This window comes from Zonotrichia albicollis, chromosome 6, assembly GCF_047830755.1.
Source record: "Zonotrichia albicollis isolate bZonAlb1 chromosome 6, bZonAlb1.hap1, whole genome shotgun sequence".
In the NCBI taxonomy this organism is placed as follows: Eukaryota; Metazoa; Chordata; class Aves; order Passeriformes; family Passerellidae; genus Zonotrichia; species Zonotrichia albicollis.
The window spans coordinates 38,983,964-39,005,102 of NC_133824.1; the positions used below are offsets into that span (position 1 = coordinate 38,983,964).

Here is a 21,139-nt window from a genome sequence, read left to right on the forward strand (position 1 = left end):
CAGCCTTTTCTCACAGGAGAGGTGTTCCAGCCCTCTGGTCATTTTTGTGGCCCTCCTCTGTCTTTCTTGAATTAAAGACTGCAGAGCTGGACAGAGCATTCCAGGTGGGCTCTCATCAGAGCAGAGGGGCACAGTGCCCAATCTTGCCCTACTAGCTATGCAGCTTTTGATGCTGCCCAGGATATTATGGTACAAGGACATTTTTCATCATTTCACCTTATGCATGTGAAACTGATAATGCTGCTATATCACACAAAAAAGGACATTATTGATTTCATAAACACTTATCAGGACATAATATCAGTGTGTAAGTTACACAATTGGCCAACTGTGTAAACTAACCTGGTAAAGGTGAAGATGGTTCAGGTGTGGTGGTAACATTTACTTGTCCTGGTACATAAAGGCAAAACAGGTTATATTTGTGAATAAAAACATATTAAAATATCCCAGATAAGGTACATCTCATTGAATTGGATTCCAAGAACTGTGCTAATTACTGAGCTATTCCTGAAAGTATTTAATCTTACATATTTCAGTGGTCAAATTCACATCAAAGGACTTAATTACAAAGAAATCAATACATCTCATTATTATAATGAACACTAGTAAGTTTTTCTATCTTTGTTATGACTTTTATGGCTAAGGGCACCTCAGTTTTCAGGGATACTGGAACATTGTTTTCTATGTAAGGGAGATCACTAGCTGAGATCCTGGTTATCCAAGACAGAATTTTGTTTGAGAATTTTGTTCTTAATTTTATTCTTAATTTTTCTTAAAAAACATTTGTTCTTAATATTTTTTTACATCTGCATGAAAATCCAAACTGTCCAGCTAGAGTCTATCCAAAACCTTATTTATTAAGATAGGTTTTCATGGAAATAAGATATATGGTAATAAACCTCAAGCTAGTTAACAAAAAATAATCTAGAAACATATTAACTGAGTCCAGTAGCTAAATCTGCTCTTCTGCTACACGTTTCCCTTTTTTTCCTGTGAAATGTGCTGAACACCTCTGAGACTCACAGCTCTGCTGAGCCTGTGACTCACACAGATTAGAACACCAATACTGTATTTTACAAGCAGTATAGTAATGGGTTTATTTTGAAAGAAAGTTGTGTTTAGATGAACACTCGTTTATGGAGAGATACTAGAAAAATATCTTCTCTGAGTCTGTGCAAAAGTTGTAGTGTGGTTTTCAAGTTACTGTGGAGAAAGAAATGCTGCTTACCACATGGCATGCACCTTTCTTCTTCATGGTCAAAGTATTCATCATGAGAGCAGTTGTAACAGCCTGAAGAAAGGGGAAGAGAAGTTTGTTTTACATTTCTCAGAGAAAGACATATTCAATTATAAATAGTGTTAATTAAATATTATATATCTGTTTTTTAAAAAAAGTATCACATTCAACATCATCTATTTAGGTAAGTATTTCCAATGTTATCCTCAGAAAGAGGTTTTGTCTATGTAGGAATTTGTATAGTTTCTCCAGCTATATCCATTTGTTTAATAAAAATATTAATTTCTCTCTCCACATTTTCTTTCCTAAGTAGAGTGCATTCTTTTGATTTGGTGCAAGTCAGAATTTCTCTTCCAGACAGCCTGAGCTTGATATAATGCTAAATTTAGTACATCTACTGAGTTGATTATGTATTTAAAACACTACTAGTAAGGGAAATATCAGCAAAACTTCTTCAAAAATAACATCAATTAGATTATCATTATTGAACTGTGGCATGACTGATAATTGTTTCAGTGCTGTTTTTTTTTTTTTTATGTTACTGTTTCCTGGTTTACAGTAGTAGAGATTATTACCTTCAATATTGACATATTTGTAGTTTTGATTTGGACAGTTACAAGGCCTGTAGTGCCAGCTGCATTTGTCATCGTCGTAGCCATGGGAAAAAGCATCATCAATTCCTTTTCTTTTATGAGAATTGTAATACTCACAATAGACAGCTAAAGAAAGGACAAGCAAGAGAGAAGATTTTTGTTTTTCAAATTAATAACATGATACTTCCAAAGTACTAGAAGGAAGACAAAATCAATTAACAGTTGGAATAAAAAAAAACTTCACTGCAGTGATTAGCTTCGGATGTAAATATTTTAACTCACGGAAGTCAGATTCTTTTTTGCAAGTACAGAATGATGACATTTCCACAACTTTTCATACACAGTAGATTGAAATGTGGAAAAAAATCATCAAAGATGACAACTCTAACATTGATTTGTAGCATGTTCATCCTCTTTTTTCCTTTGTATTTGCTGTTTTGGAACACCTTGATGTCATTTTCCTGTTTTACAGTGTCCCAGCCAACACAGCTGTTTATATTCCCTTGACATCCACACAGAAATTGATTTCACCATAGCTCAAATGAAACATATTTTTTTACAATTTCATGCTTTCTCTGCTGGCAAACTCACAGTACACTACACACTTCTGCTATACACTGATAGCAGAAGAAACAATCTGCTTTCTGTGAGCACATTATTTTCTCATTATTCCATGGTAAAAAGAATTAAAATATTTTGGTAAAGTACAGATTTCAAAACCTGGGTGACTAAAGTTAACTCTTTGCCCATAGACAAAATGCAAACTTTGAGGTAGTTATTACTGTTTCCCATGCTGCCAAATGAATATACTGTTAATAAAAATCTCTTAAACCTGTTTAAGGAGAGCTTAAGGAAACTCACGACAGAACTCAGGAGTCCTCCAGTCAATGCAGATGCCCTTTTCCAAGCATGCCATGGCATAGACTGCGATGGCGTCACACATGCACTGGCAGTCCCCTCCAATGTCACACCCACAGGAGTCCCGGACACAGGCCTCGTAGTAGGGCATCCGATTCACCTGCATGGCAAAAGGAAGGGATTCATTTTCCAAGATTAGTTTGTGCCTATTATGCTCTGTGTATATGCATAGCCACTGCAGCATTATCCACATTTCTCACTGGTTTTCACCACCTGAAAATGCATTGATCAATATCAAGTATCACCAACAGATCGACTAATTCCCGATTCTTAAGTCTTCATTCTTTTTTCGCTCTTGTCGTTTTAGCTAGTCAGTTAACAGCATACATAGGGTTTGTGTTCACAAAAGGGCTCGTGAAGTGCAAAAAAAAAAAAAGAAAAAGAAAATTAACATAAATGTGAGCCATAAGCATTTTTATATGTATTTTGTTGAAACATTTTACCAAATAGAAAATCACCTGTTGGAGTGTGAGCATTTGGAAGAATACGGATTATGCTTATAAATAAAAAAAGAGCAAATAAATTCTTACCTTATTGTGACAGGCAGAAAAAACATGGCTGTTGATGATGGAACATGTCTTTTCTGCCCATGCTTTACGATAAGGGTTCTTACTACAGGGGTCCACTACAAAGTACACATCCCCACAGAGGGGATTCTCTTTCCAAGAGTTGACGAATTCCAGCTCGTTTGATGCCACATACTTGCTTCGAGTTTCAAAGTCATCCTTCATGTTGCCATTATAGTTCCCACACAAACCACAGATGGTTTCCTAGATTCAATGAAAGTACCAATATCAATTCAGCAAGTTAAAGTTCTCACCTTTCCTTTTGGTCACTGACTGTTTCCTGTGCTTTAGGAGTCAATGTCATCTACAAATACTCTCTCATAACATACTTGTGCATGGGTTTGTCCTCTAAACTGTAAACTCTCACATTTAGAGATCAAATTCAAATGTGCAATTGCAAAAATTACAAACACTTAGCCCAAAAATTTCCTGAATGCAGTATAGAAATCCCTTAAAAGTTAGCCTTTTGTGAAGATCTCTGCTGTTTTGGAGATAATGATAAAAGTTAATTGCTGGTAGCAGTTCTGGAAAATCTTTGCCATCACAGAGATTCAAGGCAACCATAATCAAATGTTCAATTTCAATGGAGGGACACTTTAAGGAAATTATTCTGCAATACCTGTGTTTCTCTGGAGATCTTGATGAAGAAGTTCATGTGCTTATTCCAAATAAGAGTCATGTTGTATTTTCCTGGGATAATGATATCAAACATCAGGTGAAGGGCATTCTTTTTCACTTTGTATTTTATACCAGGATTTTCCCCAGAAATAGCGAAGGTTTCGTCTCTCAGTATGATTGTCAGATTCTGGAAGAAAATTTATTTGGGAGTTACAACTTATCAAGTTTCAGGATTTTCCTTGCTGAAGTTCAGCTGCTGTGATACTGCAGAAGGAAAACAGTATTTTTTTGATTGAGCAATTCACTGCAGAGTAAACTTAAAAATTTCCTGGCTTCTACATAGACAAGATTCTTGGAGAATGAAACACAACATGAGAATTTTAAAAACCCAAGCAAACAGCTATGGCATTTCCTACTAAAACCAAGGCTCTGGGTTTAGCACATAGATCTTGTAAGTGAAGTCTTCTCTTAAGACACAGCTAAAGCTTCCAATAAGTGAAGAAAACCTGTTCTTAAAATCTATTCAGCTAGATAATGGCAGAAAGAAGAGCTTACCCCAAGGTAAATGCTGATGGATCTGGAGCACGTAACTCCTGATTTCCCACAGATGACATTCTCAGTAACAATTTTGAAAGAGGAAATGGGTCTGTGTACACTGCAGCCATCCTAAAAAAATACCCAAAACAAACCACAAGAAGCACAAAGGCTCAGTAGACTGTGCCTGAAGTCTTCCAACTTAAAACATTAAAGTATAAGAAAACACAGGATGCTTAAAATGTTACGAGTAATACCGTTTTATGAGGCAATGACCTCTGCTTTGCTGGTCAAACTGATGTAACTTCCCTAAAAGATGTATTTATCTGGTACAGAATACAATGACTATTTAAACATATTATTTAAAATATAAAATTGGTCATAATTGGATGAAAATTATGGTTTTTAGAAGTAAAATATTTTCATTCTAAGCATTGAAATAAACATAATATATAGAAACTCAGTAAGTGGTTATAAAGATTCAAAGTGCTGTATTGTTTATTGATGCATCCTAGCACATTTTTATTAGTCTCTTAAACCCAGCTATTTCTTGGTGCTGAGATGCTGCTGCAATAACCAGAAGGGAGCAGGTTACCATCGCCAATATGTATTCACAGTTGCCATCAAACACAAAGCGCTGTCCATCAAAGGTGGTGATGTGGCCTTCTCCATACAGATTACAGGTGGAGGAACACCTTGTTTTCTGAACACATTTCCATTTGCCTTTTGTGCAAGTGCTGGGAGTGAGAACAGAAACCACACTCAGATTTCAAGGAAATGCCATCTTCACCTGCTTATTTTTATACATATCCACTTTTATCAATAACATGTTCAATTAATTGATTTATGTATACTGAGACCAAGTTATGGTTAATATAAGAACCAGAATTAAAATTTATGGACTGCCTAGAAAATGAATTAATAATAAAGAAGAAACCTTTTTGTACTTTGTACTTTTTGTATTTTTGTACTTTTTTCATTAAAGAAAGTATATAAACCCATTTATTTTTGCTCTTAATGAGATCAGAAATCACTGCTCTGTGTAGTTTGGGGAGTGTTGGGTTTTTTTTTTTTTAATAATAGATTAATAACTGGAAAGGGAATAAAGTACTTTGAGAAAGCTGCTAAAGAGACGAGAATCTTTTTGGGGGTGGTTGCTTTTATCTACAGAAAAGCAAGATAGGTTTTGCCCTCATCTTTACTTAAGTGGGTTGTTAATAATACTTGACTTTATATCATTTACAGTCACAGGCCCTACTGATGCCTTTATTCCTGAACATACATAAGGCAGAAATTATCCCTGAAGCTGGTACAATGACTCTTATTTCATACACATATTATCAAATGTTAAGCTTCTCTCTCCTGTTAATCCCTGTACTCTGTCATGGTATTTCTTCCTTTCAGCTGTTGCCATTTCCTACTCTCACGTCAGTTAAACACTTATTTTTATGTGACTGTAAATTTCAGTGAAACAGATTTGCAATGACAAACCCTGTGATTCTTACCAGATCTCACATTCTGTCTGGATTTGTTCACCTCTTCCATAAGCAAGGCCACCATATTCACATGGACACTCCTCAGCTGGCACACACTTGCCATCGAGATTTTCATAGAGGCCCTCAGCACAGACACAGCCTGATTCACACTTTGTGGGTATCTGGGAAAGGCCAACAGATTGCAAAACAAAAAGAAAAGATTGTGAGATGCATTTTATCTTAGATGTGAATGGTGTCAAGAGTGAATCTGTGCCAAGTTCTGTTTGGGCTTGATTTTAGTTTTGTGATATTCCTTGTATTAATATGCTGTCAGTTGAACTAGTTTCATTGAAGCTGTAACTTATACTTGTGGTCTGAGATACTAAACATACCTGAAGACTGAAAAATTTATCTTCCATCACTACCAGTCTTTCAAAAACAGTAAAACAGAATATTCTTCATATCAAGGAAGCTTATTACAATTTTTCCAATTAGTCTGTTTCCTTAATACAGGAAAACCCTATTAGGACAGCCCAGATCTTCACCTAGCCCAGGTCTCCTGCATTCTGTGATCAACAGCAGCAAAGAGTTGAGAAAAAATAGAACAGGAAGCATAAACCCCATATTTCCATTGACATGAAGTCACAGTTTATGGAGTACCTGAGCCAGAGATTATAGCCATGTAGTTAAGCATCCTTAATGGATTTTTATTCTAATAGAATTTAATTCATTATTTCATGCAATTACTTTCTTTAATAACTTCTTAAATATATGTACAAGTTTTTGCCCGCAGCCTGATATTTAACTGCATCATGTAAAATAAAATAATTCCTTTAATTTCACTAGAAGCAATGTAGTCTAGTTTTAAGTAACAACTAGAACATTCTACCTCTCTCAAAATGATAAATATCCCAGAGCTGTGAAACTCACACATTCAATTCCAGTAGCCAGCATTTGACAGGTAGGGGCACATGCAGCTCCATACTTGTTTTCTAAATTGTCAGAACATGATATGTATTTCTTAGGAGCTTTGCAGTTTTCTAGGAAAAAGGAAGAAAAATTAACATTGAGGAGAAATTAACATAGAAGAGAACAGTGAAGTAGTCATTTTACAAAATAAAGGACAGAAAATATTTCTAAGTAAACAATATCAGACTCCTACCTGCAGGATTTTGAGGTTTGCCTGTGCAACTTAGTCTCCCATTAACACAGTAGCTAGGAAGAAAAAAAAATCAATGAAAATCTCTTCTAAGAAAGAAATTTTGATTTTTTGCAAAATTGTTTTATTAAAAATGTCTCCTTCATGTTACTACCTCCTTCCCATCCTTTGAAGTGGAATATGAGTCTTGAACGTGTCTCTTCACTTTTTGTATTATAAAGTAACATCATTTTGGAAAGTGAATGCCTGTTATCATTAATAGGCAGTTGTCACTATGAGGATGGCCTATCAAGTTATTCCAGAAGTTTGTCTGGAATATAGCTAAGTGCTGTTGACAAAATCTCCTAGTAGGAATAATGAGATCTCAGCTATTATTTTTTATTTTTCTCTGTAACATTTCCAAGCTGAAGGTAAGTAACATGTTTTCTGCTCAGTTAGAATATCTGTAGTTTAGAAAAGGGCAAAAAAGTTGTCTTGAAAAATAAATTTATGCTATTAAAAATAAAGGAGACTGTATTGGTTTGGGCTGGAATGGGGTTAATTTTCTTTTTAGCAGCTCAGTGGTGCTGTGTTTTGGATTTGTGACCAAAACGTTGTTGATAACACAATGTTGTTTTAGCTGGTGCCGAACAGGGTCCCAGCATTCTTTCTCCTCAGGCTGCCCTGCCAGAGAGGAGGCTGAGAAGCAAAGTGTTTTCATTCTGAGCAAAACTGAGAGGGGACACACCCAGGAGAGCTGGCCCACTGACCAAAGAAGGATTCCATACTATACCACATCAAGCTCAGCAATAAAAGCTCAGGTAAAGAAGGAAGAAGGAGGGATGTTCTGAGCAAACCATTATGCATGGCAAATCATCTTCCCAGCAAACCATTATGCATGGCAAATCCATGTTTTCCTGGAAACATCTGAATGGCTGAGTGGCTGCCTGCTGACAGGAAGTTCTGAATCAATTCCTTACTTTGCTTTGATTGTTCATGCTGCTTTGCTTTTAAATAAGCTTTTTGCTTATTATTCATTAAAAAAATTAGTAAACTGTCTATATCTCTACCCATAAGGTTTCTTGCTGTTGTCCTGATTCTCCTCCACATCCTGCTGGAATGAGTCAGTAGCTGCGTGGTGCTTCTCTGCTTACTGCAGTTGACCCTTGACAGAGACATGACGACCCCCTCTTCTCCATTTTCACTTTGTTCTCCTTTAAACCTGACACACTTACCAGGTGATCCCACCAGTCATTGTTGACTGGTCAGGCAGGATGTACTTTCTGTCCTCTAAGTAGCAAGGACAATGAGATTTATGAACACACTCATTCTTGTGGTTCAGGTACATTCCTTTAGGACACTGGCAGCCTTCAATAGGAATATCAGTTGGATGGCATTCCAGGGCTCGGTTGGAGAGTGACAAGCATGTCCTGTCACATGCCTGAGTGCTGTAGCTGAATGTTTGATTGCCAGTGCAAGTAATGGCTATAAAACAAGACAAGAGTGTATGTTAAACTTCATTTACTGACTGTCTTCCTTGTAAAAGATAATGTCCTTTTGCTTATTATGTGCTGCTTATTTTGTGCCAATAGTTTCATTGCTTAATGCTTCCAGCTGCTTCTCTTCCTGTGGATGTGGAGCTCTAGCAAAACATTTTGCAGACCAAGACTTAACAGCAAACTATGCAGCTGTTCAGTAGTTTCAGGCAGGTAAAATACCTTACAGCTTTTTTGTGAATCTTGGAATTTAATAATGCAAAGGAAGCTTAGCAGAAATATCAGTGTATTTTTGAGTAACAGTGAAACCCATGCATGTGTCTGAGTTACAAAATTATAAAAGAAAATCTGTAGTCAGCTTTCCCTAGTTCTTTCCCATTTTACAGGATAGCTTTATTTTTCTGGCTATTCTATATGTTAATTATCAAGTCCCGGAAGCATCCACATGCTCACCTTAAAGCATATGAATAATCTTTTTCATATAGTCTTGAAATAACAACCCTGTTGAGACAGACACTAGAAAGGTATCTAATAGTTGGATATTTGTTACCCAATTGCAGGTCTTCTTTCTGATCACTATTTCCTCATTACTCATCTGATGGCAGACCACTAAGAGCTGGTTCAGGTACTCACTGCAATTGTCCATACTGCTCCTCCAGTTCTCAAGGATTAAACCCATGGAGCTGCATGCTCGTGCATATGATCCCAGTGCAGAACAAATATAAGGAAAGGTCTCCTCATAATTACAGGCTTGGTAGACACATCTCTGAAACCCAACACACAGAGAATACTTTGTTACTGGGGACCAGACATTTGGAAGTGCTAAACCCTGAAGGTATTTGAAAGACATGTGGATGTGACATTTAGGGACGTGGTGTAGTGGTGGACTTGGCATTGTTGTATTTATGGTTGGACTCAATGATCTCAAAAATCTTTCCCAACCAATGTGATTCTATGCTGAACTACAGAACTAAGTCACACAAGATACATATTACTGCATAACTAAATCTCATGGAAAATATCTGAGTAATTGCATTGCTGATGTAAATAAAATATACTTAGTACCCTAAAAAATGCCTTTGTTCATTTGCTGCTTCTCATTTTTAATATTCAAAATGTTTTGTGTAGATTGACAAGTACTAAACTCAATTATACACATGGTAAAATCGACATTTTGCACAGTTAAAGTTGTTGTCATGGACAACTGCAGCATGAGCAAAAATATTTTCTGATTCACAGGGATGGGACTGGTGCCTGTGACCAAACAGACTTTCAGTGTGGTGGAGACATAATTTTCAAAACCAGACCTGTTCCTAAGCTTCTCTGCATTGCTGATTCAATGCGTGGGACACCATATATGAGTACAATCTGGTTTATATTTGGACTCCTTCTGTACAACATCCATCATAATAACTTCATACCTTGTAGAAAGGAATGGGGTTCACCACAGCATGGCATTTCTCAAACACTGTACCCTTCTTGGTCAGAACGGAGCAATGAGTCTCAGCAGATATTTCTAATGAAAGTAAACAATAAACATTAAAAAGGGAAAGTTAGGGGGGAAATGGAAAATTTCAAAAATTTGGTGGTTTAGGCGAACTTTCGGCAATGATGCACTGAACAATAGGACAATTCCTAGCTTGTTAGCTTGCAGACTCTATTCTTGTACAAGTAGCTCAGGAGAGCTTTTTTTTCTTTTTCACAATTTATTTTTTAAGACCAATAGCAATAGAGAGTTGGGAAGAGAAAACCTGGATTTCAGTCTCAGTACTGCTGAGCAAACCTAAGACACCTGTGGACATTGCAGTTTCACTAGACAGATCAAACCACTCTCATTCATCATCTCAATCCCAGATCTGAATTTGTGAGGTCCAATCCTCTCAGTCTCTGTTTCTGCGCAGCTCTCTCATTTCCCTGGTATGGGCTTATGGAAGTGTCAGACAAAGCCAGCTGGAGAGATTAGTTACCACAGCATCATGTACTTACTGTTCAGTTGGCTCAAAGCACAAGGGTCAGTCTCTCTCTCTAAGGCAGGATGGCAATTTCCTGCCCTCCAGGAATCTACAAACAGGGAGGCTGTCCCTTCAGTGATGTCCATGCTAGTCATGAAGTCATCTGTAGTGTCTCCATTGTAATTGCCACACAAACCTGACAACATCAGAAATGCAAGGGATGGCGGAAATTAAAGAACATGTGCACAGTGGCCTATGTTTCATTCTATAACAGTGAGACAATTGATTCAGAAGTTCCACATAGAGTGTCAATGACTACTCAGGTCAAGTAGCCAGAGAATGTTGATTATGTACATATTAAGTCACTGAGCCTCTGCCTCCTCAAGTTGAGTGTCAGCTTCTAGTCAATGACAAAATCATACAGAAGTTTTTGTCTTTTTTCAGAAAAAAGTGGTTTTAAATAATGTTAAAAAGAAAGGCCATGAAAAACTTTTGAAGTTGCATGTTTTCTTACGTATATTAAATGCATAATGACAAAGAATATGCATTTAGGCTTTTGTAAAAGCCAAAGCCTCTCTGTAATTCCCCCTAATCAGAATGCATAATACACTTGTGTGGCTAATGTTGCTGTGCAATAAACATCTCCATCTGGTGATTTCCAGCTCAGAAGCTTTTAGATTCTCATGCTCATTGTGTTTACAGTGGTCGTGCACTACATTCAAAGAACTTTGTGCTCCAAGATGCAGAGACCACACAGACTTATTTGTTGCTCCTTCATTATGTAGTATACCACATATTTAAAAAGGCACACATAAAGTACAGAACAGCATTGTGTTATGTATGAAAAATGCAACACCTTTAGTTTCTTTGATTAATTTTAAAGTTATTAGTGAAAAATCAATTCAGTTTCCAATGTTTTTTTTTTTCTCTGAATCTCGAGAAGAAAATTGATTTCCTAAAAGATGAATACTAAGTTATCAAAATTATACTCCCTACATTTCCTCTTTTGCAAGGGGATTTGCTTACTTACCAAGTGTTCTGCCTTTGAATTGTGATCCAACTTTCACGTAGGCCTGGAACACAGGCGACGTTTGAACTGCAAGTTCCAGCCCAAAGTTTGTATGCATCTGAACGTACATGGAGGACTGTCTGAAAACAGTGATGTCTCCTGAAGGAACAAGCACGTTTAAAAATAGAGATGTTGGTGATGCTGCAAGGTAACGATTTTAACACATATATAAATGTTCTAGCACTCTGTCTACAACTCTTCTCCCACACACAACTCTCCACAGAGGAACAGATGCAGCAGGATAGACTTTAACCTTCCTCTAAAACCCCTGGTATTAGCAATTGAAAGATTGTGAAAGATGCTGGGTTGTGTAAAAACAGACAATTTAATTTGGATATAACTTATATTCCCCCTTTGTTTTTTACCTGATCTGTACGGCAGCCGCTTGAGTTCATCATCATCAGTAAGGAGATCATTCTGAGAAATCACAATTTTGTCCTGTAAGAAGAGGACATGGAACCAGAAGTAACTATCTTTACAGATGGTATTTATATGTTAAGTTAAGCAACTGTACTGTCGATGATCTATGTAAAAGAAAAAAAATTAATTCAAGCATTTTCTCAAACTATAACATGCTGCTTTTAGCTTTCACTCTGAAAATACCTTCCTGAGTTGATGTAGCAACTGAGATCTTTACTGTGTATACATGAGCAGAAACATATCTTCAGTATTTATCCACCATAATTTTTGAGTTCAAGCTACCAGCAATGACTTTGAGCACTTATTTTGCTAATCTAGTGATAAAATCCTGGATGGAACCTGTGGAGGGAATACCTACCTTTGTAGATTGGTAAATTATAGCACTAAGTGAGGTCTCAGAATGAGAATAACCAGTCTTTTCATACACAGCCATTAGGGTTCCATTGTGTGGCAGGCTGGAACTCTGGAAGGAAATGGAAAACAAAAGTAAAAAGGGAAGCCATGTTAGTATAACAATGTTTCGCAGAATAAATGTGTATCTTATGAAGTCCTCAGTTTGTGTTCCAATAGGAAACCAAATACTGACTAAAATATATCCATCTGATAGTCTGTTGAAATTACCTTCATAAGAACATAAGTGCAAACCCCGTGGAATCGATATGGCCTCGAATCAAACGTGGTAACAAAGGAGCCTCCTTCCAGTGAACACCTTCCAGGGCAGGGCAAGTCTTTGCAGTTCCACTGACCCATCACACATTTACTGCAGAAAACAAGAAATTCTGTGCAAGATTATTCTTTTCTTCATGCTCTAAAAGCTCAGACACTTCCTAGCAATGAAATACGTTGTTTTTATCACTTATCTCTTTTTGTTTCCTATGCTTTGATTTCCTTTGTCTACATATATCAGTTTAAGTTGCTCATCTTAATTCAAAATTGCAAAACTCTTGTATGGATTGTCAGTAAACTTTGCAAAACTGTGAAAGGTGCTGCCCTTCGAAAAAAATTTTTAGGCAAAATTTTCCAATGGTCTGGTAAAGGTATTTTTTATTCTCCCATGGAAGTATCTGTTGCTACTCACCAGGTCCTACAAGCTGCTTTCATTGTCTCACCAGGAGCATATGTTTTCCCATTCAGTGTACATGGACACTGGCTGATGTGAACACATGTCCGATTCTTCGAGATATCATCAAGAACAGTTCCTGCCAAAGAAGATAAACAAAACATTTTTCTCCATCCTCATTTAGCACTACAGTAATTATGGCTTGAGTGCTTTCTGAAATTAGCCTGAGAATGCTATTCTTGCACAGCCAGTGTCCATACTCCGAGATGTAACACGCAGGATATTTTCTCCTAATTGAAATGAAACTGAATATTCACAAGTGACAACAGCTTTTGACTACTTTGTCATATGAAAGCAAAGTCAATTGTCCTATTTTGAAATACAAATGATAGTAATAATCACAATTTCTGTAATGAGTTGATCTTGAATTATTTTAAAGGGAATTTACAAAATTCCCATAATACTGCAGAAATACTCTAAAGCATGCTACCTCTTCCTGGTGTCCGATCAATGTATATTTAAGTAAAGAACTTTAAGCAGACGGCATATCTTTATCCCATCACAAACCATGGCCTTGTGAGAAAATGTATTCATAGCTCTGTTCTTGTGAAGAGTGACCAACCATCTTGAAGGACCACAATTACTCAAGACTCCAGTTACATTATGTTACCTGAGAAAGAGCAGTTCTAGCAGCACAATGCCCTGAAATGCACAGCTAGTTCATTATTAAGCAGTCCATTCCACTTGACTGGATATGCGCAAAAAACATTTGTGTGATCCATTAAGAATAAGATGAAATGATACCTTCTGGACAAAAGCAGCCATAGGTACAGTGACTGGAACAGCTGTACTCTGGGTTGGAACAGGTTTTAATACACGGAGAACCACATTCCTCATAGATTTGGTTTGCAGAACATTTTCCCACAGCTGCAACAAACAGTGGGAGTGTTAAGATTTTTAAAGTGTAAACATAGAATATTACACCTGCTACCTAGCAAGGAAAAGACCTGATTTCTGACACTAACAATCTTTTATCCTGCTTCAATATTAATTTCTTCATTTGAGTACTCTTTATTCATAAATCATCATATATTCACTCTGGCTTTCTTTAATTTTTCTTGCGCAAAAAATTGGAAACATTTTTTCAGTAGCTTGGAGAATGGCAAACAGGCCATACTGCAGCCTAATGAAGTACCAAAAATCAGATTTCTGTAGTACTTCAAAGTTTTGCTTCCAAGTACTCATTGTAAATAAGAACATCTGAAAAGGACCACTGAAAATCATATTTTAATAAAAGGAGCAATGGCAATTATTAGCAAAAAGATTCAAAGACTTCGGGGGCTATTTAAAAGTGCTCTCTCTTCACTGGCTAATTTTCCAAGTACAGTAATAAGAAAACTCTTCTTAGAACAAGCAGCCCCCTGTAGGAAGTTTGAGAAGTTAAACAGTTTTCACTTGGTGGATGTTTATCTACTTTATTGTCACTGATCTAGACATAGGAGCTCTGTTTTGAGCTTTCCTCTTTGGGGCTTCCCTGCCCTCCTTACAGCTTTATCAAAGAACACTGTTCTCTGTAGAAAATCATTTGTTTGATTAAAGACAGTAGAGACTTTTTAAAATATTCCAGTTATTATCATTATCCCTCTATTTAAGACACAGAAAAGTTAAGCACAGTCTCTCATGAATAAACCATTTGAACTTACAGCAGAAGTTTTCAGTTCTCCAGTTGAACACCATTTGGTGGGACATGGCACATTGCCTGGAATACTCTGACAGTGTAGAGCAAGTGCAGTTGTTTTGTCCTGGCTCACTGCAGTCCTGCATATCAAGCTGGCAACGAATGACAAAGCTATCCTTGGGCACACTGCAGGTTGGTGACACCAAATTAAGTAGCTGAGAGCAGATCACAGCCTGAATAAAAAAAAGAAAGAATATTGTTCCTGGTGGTGTTTCCTTCATATGAAAACCACAGCGGAATAACACTGCTAGTTATTCCTAGTAATATGCTAGATTTTCTTGTTACTTTGTTTGCTTTTCTCCCCAGAGTTTTATAATGGATATTTGACTTAAAATGCATGAGAAGTTCACAGATAGAAAGGAATATAAATTCATTGTACAACAGAAAGAACTTGATATATTGAAATAATTCCACTTCTCATTACGTTGAAAATTAAGTCACTTTCTGTGCCATCAGCCCCCCTAAAAATGGCTGAGAACATTACACACAGGAAATGTGTTGCCTCGTGGCAAACATGAGACAACATGTTCCAAGAAAAACATCCCAGATGAGAAGATCACAAAATTCATTCCTCTTGGAGCACACACTTGGTACATTTCTGGTGCCTGCATGTTTGTGTTGCCTATCATGTGCCTACTGCAGTGTAAGGTCTCAAAGGTTCTCAGGCACACTGATTTTCTTTTCACTTAGAACTGTGACAGCTGCGGATGGTGGTTGTCCCTGTTATCAGTGGTGTTATCTGGCAATATGTCGTAGGCATTGTGAATATCTTCAAATCTGTACAGCTTATACTATCAGGTCTCCAGGTGTTAGATAAAAGGTCTTAAAGCTTTATTGGTTTCCATGAATTTCCTGTGATAACCTGCTTGGAATCCCAGAAAGTTCTGAGCTAAATGCTGGTTGATTTTTATGAGTGGTTTAAATCTAGCCTCAAAATCAGCTGTGGCCTTTTATTCAAATGTGGTTTTAATGCAAAGAACTCCTTTTCTTCCTCCTATCATGCTATACAGATGTTGACTGTACCTATTTTCATAGGTAGTAATTTTTATGAAACCACTACCCCTCTGTTGTTGATTTCTATTTATCTTGCCCCCTGCTGAGAGTCATGCTGCAGAGAATCCAAGAAGATCTTTCTTACATATTTTTTGTGAGGAACAGCAGAAATTGGTATCTCCTCAGACAGGCAGATCTCTGATGGATCATCCATTTTTTGTAATGCAGCAAATTTATATGTATCCAGCAATTTACCTGGAAATTAAAGGGTTATAATTTGTCAGGAAAAAGACTGCATTGATTTGTTTACTTGTTGCTGTGATGTAGCAAAACTCAGATTTTACTCTTTGACTGTTAAATGTCCTACTAGTTAATTTTCCCAATGATAACAACTGCCTCTTGTGGAAGTCAGGAGAGTGTGATCCTTACCACCTGTTTCTAAAAGATAAGAGTCCTTATCACTTGTGTGAGGAACCCATTGTATTATGCTTATTGCAGATAACAGAGTGTAGCATAATCATATGAGGCATGTTGGTGCCCCATGGGACTGCTTTACTCAATTCTGATACACAGCAATGCTATCACAGTATTCAATTTTCACCTTCACTCACTTTAACTCATTCTCCTCCTTTCTGAGATGTCCTTGTCTCTTACCTTCACGGACAAATTCATTCAATTCATAACCATCATAGTTCCCACACATTCCACATGTTTTCCCCATATATTTTTTTTCAGCCAAAACCTAAAATAAAATAGAACAAAATATTTTAAAGGATCACCCTAAGTATAATTATCTATACAGCAATACCTTTCTCAAACAAATTCAGTGCAAGCACTCAATTAAAAGTGATTCTTCTCATTAATTTCAGTGACTTTTTGGAGGAAGAATTTTGTGTACAGTGAAGTCTTTTCCCAATAGGCAAATAGTGATTTTTTTTAAAATTAGTATTTAATAAAAAGAATAAGATTTGAAGACACAGGGAATTGAGGGGCGATAACATTCTAAGGATCCAGGAAAAAAAAGAAAATAATGCTGAAGCCTTGCTAATATCTCTGTTGACAGAGCACAAATTTCAGGTTTCTTCTCTTAAGGAACTTAAGGTTACAGGAAGAAAATCTATTTTCAGAAGAAGGTTATTCAGTTCTCTGTTGTTCTGGAGACTAAAATGATAGTATCACTACTGGCTACAAACAATGAATTATTATGAAAATCTTAGATCAGAGAAATAAAACTATATTCTTTGTACAGTCAGATTAACCCAACACTAGCATTTTCTCTTATATTTGTGATAATAATGCTGATAAATCTCCCAGACAATTTTCTACATCTCCTTGTTTTAGCCAACTTAATCAATTTAGAATTCAGTGTCTTTTGTGGTAATAATATGAAGGTCACAGTGAGAAAGTGTATTGGGGATTTTCAAAAGAAAACCTGAGAAGATTCTGAAAAAGGAAAGAGAAAAGAAACTGGCAGAAGCACTCGAGATTTGAAACCAAAAGACGTCCCAGGGAACCCCAATAAAAAAGTTGAAACTATGGCATCCAATATGAAGTTCTACACAACTTTAAACATCTCTTAAGAAAAAGATTGCAGCTGCTGGAACACCCTGAGGAAAGATTAAAATGTGTGCAAGTATCCACAAATCTCAGCACTGGTGGTTTTAGCTAACTACCAACACTGCAAGGGAAAGTAATATGCAAAGCTGATTATTTCAAGAGGAATGGATACAACAGGAAAAGAATAAATATCAAAATAGTAAATACATGCAAAAGCACCCATTAAGTTCAGAGAGTTCTTGCCATTCCAGTAAATCAGTGAGAATTTTCTTCCCTGCTCTATGAGAACATTTTACTAACCATGAGGTAGTCATCATTGTTCCACATGACCACCAGTTCCATCTCCATCAGCTTGGCTACCAGGCGGATGTTGCGTCCATAAGGTGCTATTTGGATTCCATTGCTGGTGTAAGGCAACTGAATGACACTGAAACAAGGTGAGAAGAGAAACCAATCTCATAGCAAGATTATGCAGGTATTAGTTTTTTATTTTGGATATGATACATACCCAGTCTGAGTACTTGCAGCAACATGACACAGAATTTTTTTCCTTTTTAACTGTGACATTTCAAAACACATGAAGGTTTCTGTTGATTGAAAATCCACATAAGCAGTTTCATAGTAGGATCACCCAAAAATGGGTTGCAGTGATTCTACTACTGACAATACTTGCACAGGACTTGGCATCTTCACTTGGTTTGGTTTTATTAGAGCACAGTTATTTGTTTCAAGAACCATGAAGCTGATTATAGTGAAACTAATGCTGATTATCCTGAGAAGAGTCTATGGCATTTTAATATAAGAACTATGACTGAAAATTGACAATATCAGAGAAACCCATAAAGAGAATGTTGTAGAGTACGAGTGCTTGATGGGAAGCAATATATAGGGGAGTATAGTTCAGTTAGGTGTGTTAACTTTAGTAATTTGTTAATTCATTTTTGATACAAAGCAGTCATCAGTGCACCTGCTATATAACTCCCTGCACCTGTTACATAAACTCCCTGCCTTCTCTAAGCACTTCATGCCCCATTCATGGCAGAATCTTACCCAACACTCCTGATAGAAATGCTGCCTTTCTCAACAATGACAACAGAAGGTCCAAGCTCAATAATGATCCTTGCAATTTTTTTGTCCAGCCCACGACGGAACTGAATGTTGAAGTCTGGGCTGGTCTCATCACATACAGTTGCGAAGATGTAGTTGCAAGTCCCACTGAAGTCATACTGGTATTTATCAAAGGTTGAAAAATGCCCTCCTCCCCAGGTAGAACAGGAATCCTTGCTCAAAACTACAAAAGAGAAAGAAACATGGATTTAGCATATTTGCTCATTTTAATTAGCATTTCAAATATAAATACTAGGACAAGCTATTAAGCTTCTGCTCAGATTAATTCTGTAAACAACATTCTAGCCCTCTGTTTGTTTTTTTATTCTTTTGTAATCTCAGAATTTTATCTCAAGTCAGGAAGTGAAACAATATTAGGAGTGAGAGCAAAATTCTCATTTACTGTAAGCAGAGAATTCCCTAACTTCCTAGATTAGGAAAAGCCCTTTCAACTCCTAAGGTAATATGAAGATTTACCTTCTTATTTCAGTCTGCTAGATCTGTTTGCAAAGATGACAGCTTGTTACTGGACAGAGCCTTAACATTTCAGGCACAGCATTTACCAAGCTATGGCATTACTCTATCATGATTAACTGCACAGTCAATCACCAGATATCCAAAGACAGTCTTCAAAGCCCAGCTTGTAATTCCACACCCTCTCAACTGTGTATTTATGTGACAAAGTTCCAGCCATTTTTATAAATATATGGATTGTTTTAATCAGTTTTAATTTTTAAGAAGTAGTCTGAAATGTTCATCTGAATAGACAGATGTTCATATGTGGAAATGAGTCCAAAAAAAAAAAGAGATACAACTCCAGCACCTGCTGTTACATAGTTCTCCACCTACTTACAGCATTTGAACAGTCCCTCTGAAGCTGATAATTTTATTGAAGTACCTAAAATCATGTCCTCAGTTCTGCATTTCCAGACTTAAGATTGTTACTTTCATTTTTTAATTATTTCTGCTTATGGTATCATATGAAGCTCAGGTATCTTAGCATATATCTTAGAGTTACAAAGTATCAGATAAGTTTATCAAAGTCTACATGCAATTTACATTTATTGTTTTAAAGACAAAACATCTCTTTTAACTGTAAAGGAGAGATCAAAACTGCACAATGCACAAATGGTTTTATCCAGGTGATGCAGAAAATACTGTTTCCCAGTGAGCAGTTACCTGTTGGCAAAAAGTACTCCTCTTCCACACTTCTGTTCTGTCCTGAAGGTCTGACTGGAAAATAGGAATTGTCTGATTGTTATCACTGATCCTTCATGCCCAAGTCCAGCTAGTTTAATATACCGTGCCTGAGTGATACTGACCACCAACCCCCAGAGTGTGCCAAGGAATGATTACCCAGGGCTACACAATGGTCAGAGTGCAAGAGGCACCCCTTTCAATAAACACAGGAGCATGGTCACTGTATTTGTTTTTATTTAAATCTTATCAAAGAAAAATAACAGATGGGAATGTCAATAACTCAAGCAAGTTTAAATCCAGATTATGTATTTGTCTTTTGAGTTCAGCTTTTACTAAATAAAATCTAGGGATTTTCTTTTAATTAGTCTATGTCACGCTCTACTGTTTCTATTGCTGTAGGAACAGAGAGCAGACAGAGATGAGTTCCTAAATAGTAGAGAATTTTTTGTCAGACAAAGTCTTTCAGCTATTTTTACTTTATGGATGAACTCCATGTAGCTTCTCTATGCTTATACTGAATGAGAATTCTCCTAATTCAAGACACTCTCAGTTTCTTCTGTCTAAATAAATGCTTATTATAATAAATTTTCATTTTATATAATTATTTTTCTTCTACACCTCCACATTTACCCCAAATGGGATAAAGAAGTTCATTCGGCTACTGGAATGCAACAAGCTTTGGAGTACAGAGAATTGATTTTTAATGGTTTGCAGAAGCAAAGCGTATTTTACTGTAAAACCTTAAAAATATGAATTACTAGGAAGATTGTCTGTAAATAGACTAGGAGAGAAAAAAAATCAGAATATTAGGACTTGTGTCCTTACTTATTTTGGAAAGAATCTTGTGAAAATTTTGTGTTTTCAGAAGGGCCATAGCCTTCTGTATCCTGTAGCAGAGTAACATCATATCCCATAACATATACCATGTTTGCACGATGACATTTATTCCTTCTTGCCATGGACATGGAAAACTAAATGACTATTTAATTAAATTCAAATTTAGAAGTCAGTGCCTCACATTTCTTCAAAAAAGGACATGTGAAAATTGTTGGCTCTGCCTAAGGGTTGATGTAGCTCTGTATTTTATTTCCAGCAGTGACCATTAAAAGCTTGCCCAAGGGAAGACTGCCATCAGATCAGGCATTTATACTTCCACAGATATTCTCTCAGTCTCCAATTATTTTCAGGGAATTATGTGAGGCTATTGAGATTTTTCTGCTTACCACTCCCTTGTGCTCTGGCTTCCAAGTCCTTGTCCACTACCATTTTGAACAGAACCAAAATTTCTTTGTAGTAGAAAATTCGACAATAACTACAGTCAAAATTTGCCATTGAATTTTAATTATGAGTTAACAGTTTAAGGATACCTGCCTTTCCAACCATACTTCTGATAGCTAATATTTTAAATATTATACTAATTTCTTTTGTTTTGGCATTGCAGATTATTTTACACAAATAAGAGAGTAGT

At 36.6% G+C, this 21,139-nt stretch overlaps 1 protein-coding gene across 1 annotated transcript; it reads right to left on the reverse strand.

The window, feature by feature from the left end:
- Window positions 1-1,118: 1,118 nt before the first annotated feature.
- MUC6 (mucin 6, oligomeric mucus/gel-forming) lies at window positions 1,119-20,937 on the reverse strand. Its single transcript, XM_026796194.2, has 26 exons — window positions 20,895-20,937; window positions 18,415-18,655; window positions 17,665-17,791; window positions 16,462-16,549; window positions 15,953-16,062; window positions 14,780-14,987; window positions 13,881-14,003; window positions 13,095-13,215; window positions 12,638-12,776; window positions 12,375-12,479; window positions 11,962-12,034; window positions 11,558-11,695; window positions 10,562-10,723; window positions 9,997-10,091; window positions 9,209-9,341; window positions 8,315-8,564; window positions 7,104-7,156; window positions 6,872-6,981; window positions 5,972-6,123; window positions 5,062-5,203; window positions 4,488-4,598; window positions 3,934-4,119; window positions 3,279-3,518; window positions 2,692-2,848; window positions 1,813-1,956; window positions 1,119-1,291 (listed from the first exon to the last, which is right to left on the reverse strand). Exons 1-26 carry the CDS (start codon window positions 20,935-20,937, stop codon window positions 1,119-1,121), a joined length of 3,624 nt encoding a protein of 1,207 aa, XP_026651995.2.
- Between the last annotated feature and the right edge of the window lie 202 nt (window positions 20,938-21,139).

What these genes read in the sequence shown, in the direction of transcription:
- MUC6 (XM_026796194.2), bottom strand. Translation starts at nt 20,937, where the DNA reads ATGGTAGTGGACAAGGACTTGGAAGCCAGAGCACAAGGGAGTG. An exon ending in TAATTTACCAATCTACAAAG is followed by an intron (nt 12,035 to 12,374) that starts GTAGGTATTCCC and finishes CTCTTCTTACAG; the next exon opens with GACAAAATTGTGATTTCTCA. An exon ending in CAAACCTCAAAATCCTGCAG is followed by an intron (nt 6,982 to 7,103) that starts GTAGGAGTCTGA and finishes CCTTTTTCCTAG; the next exon opens with AAAACTGCAAAGCTCCTAAG.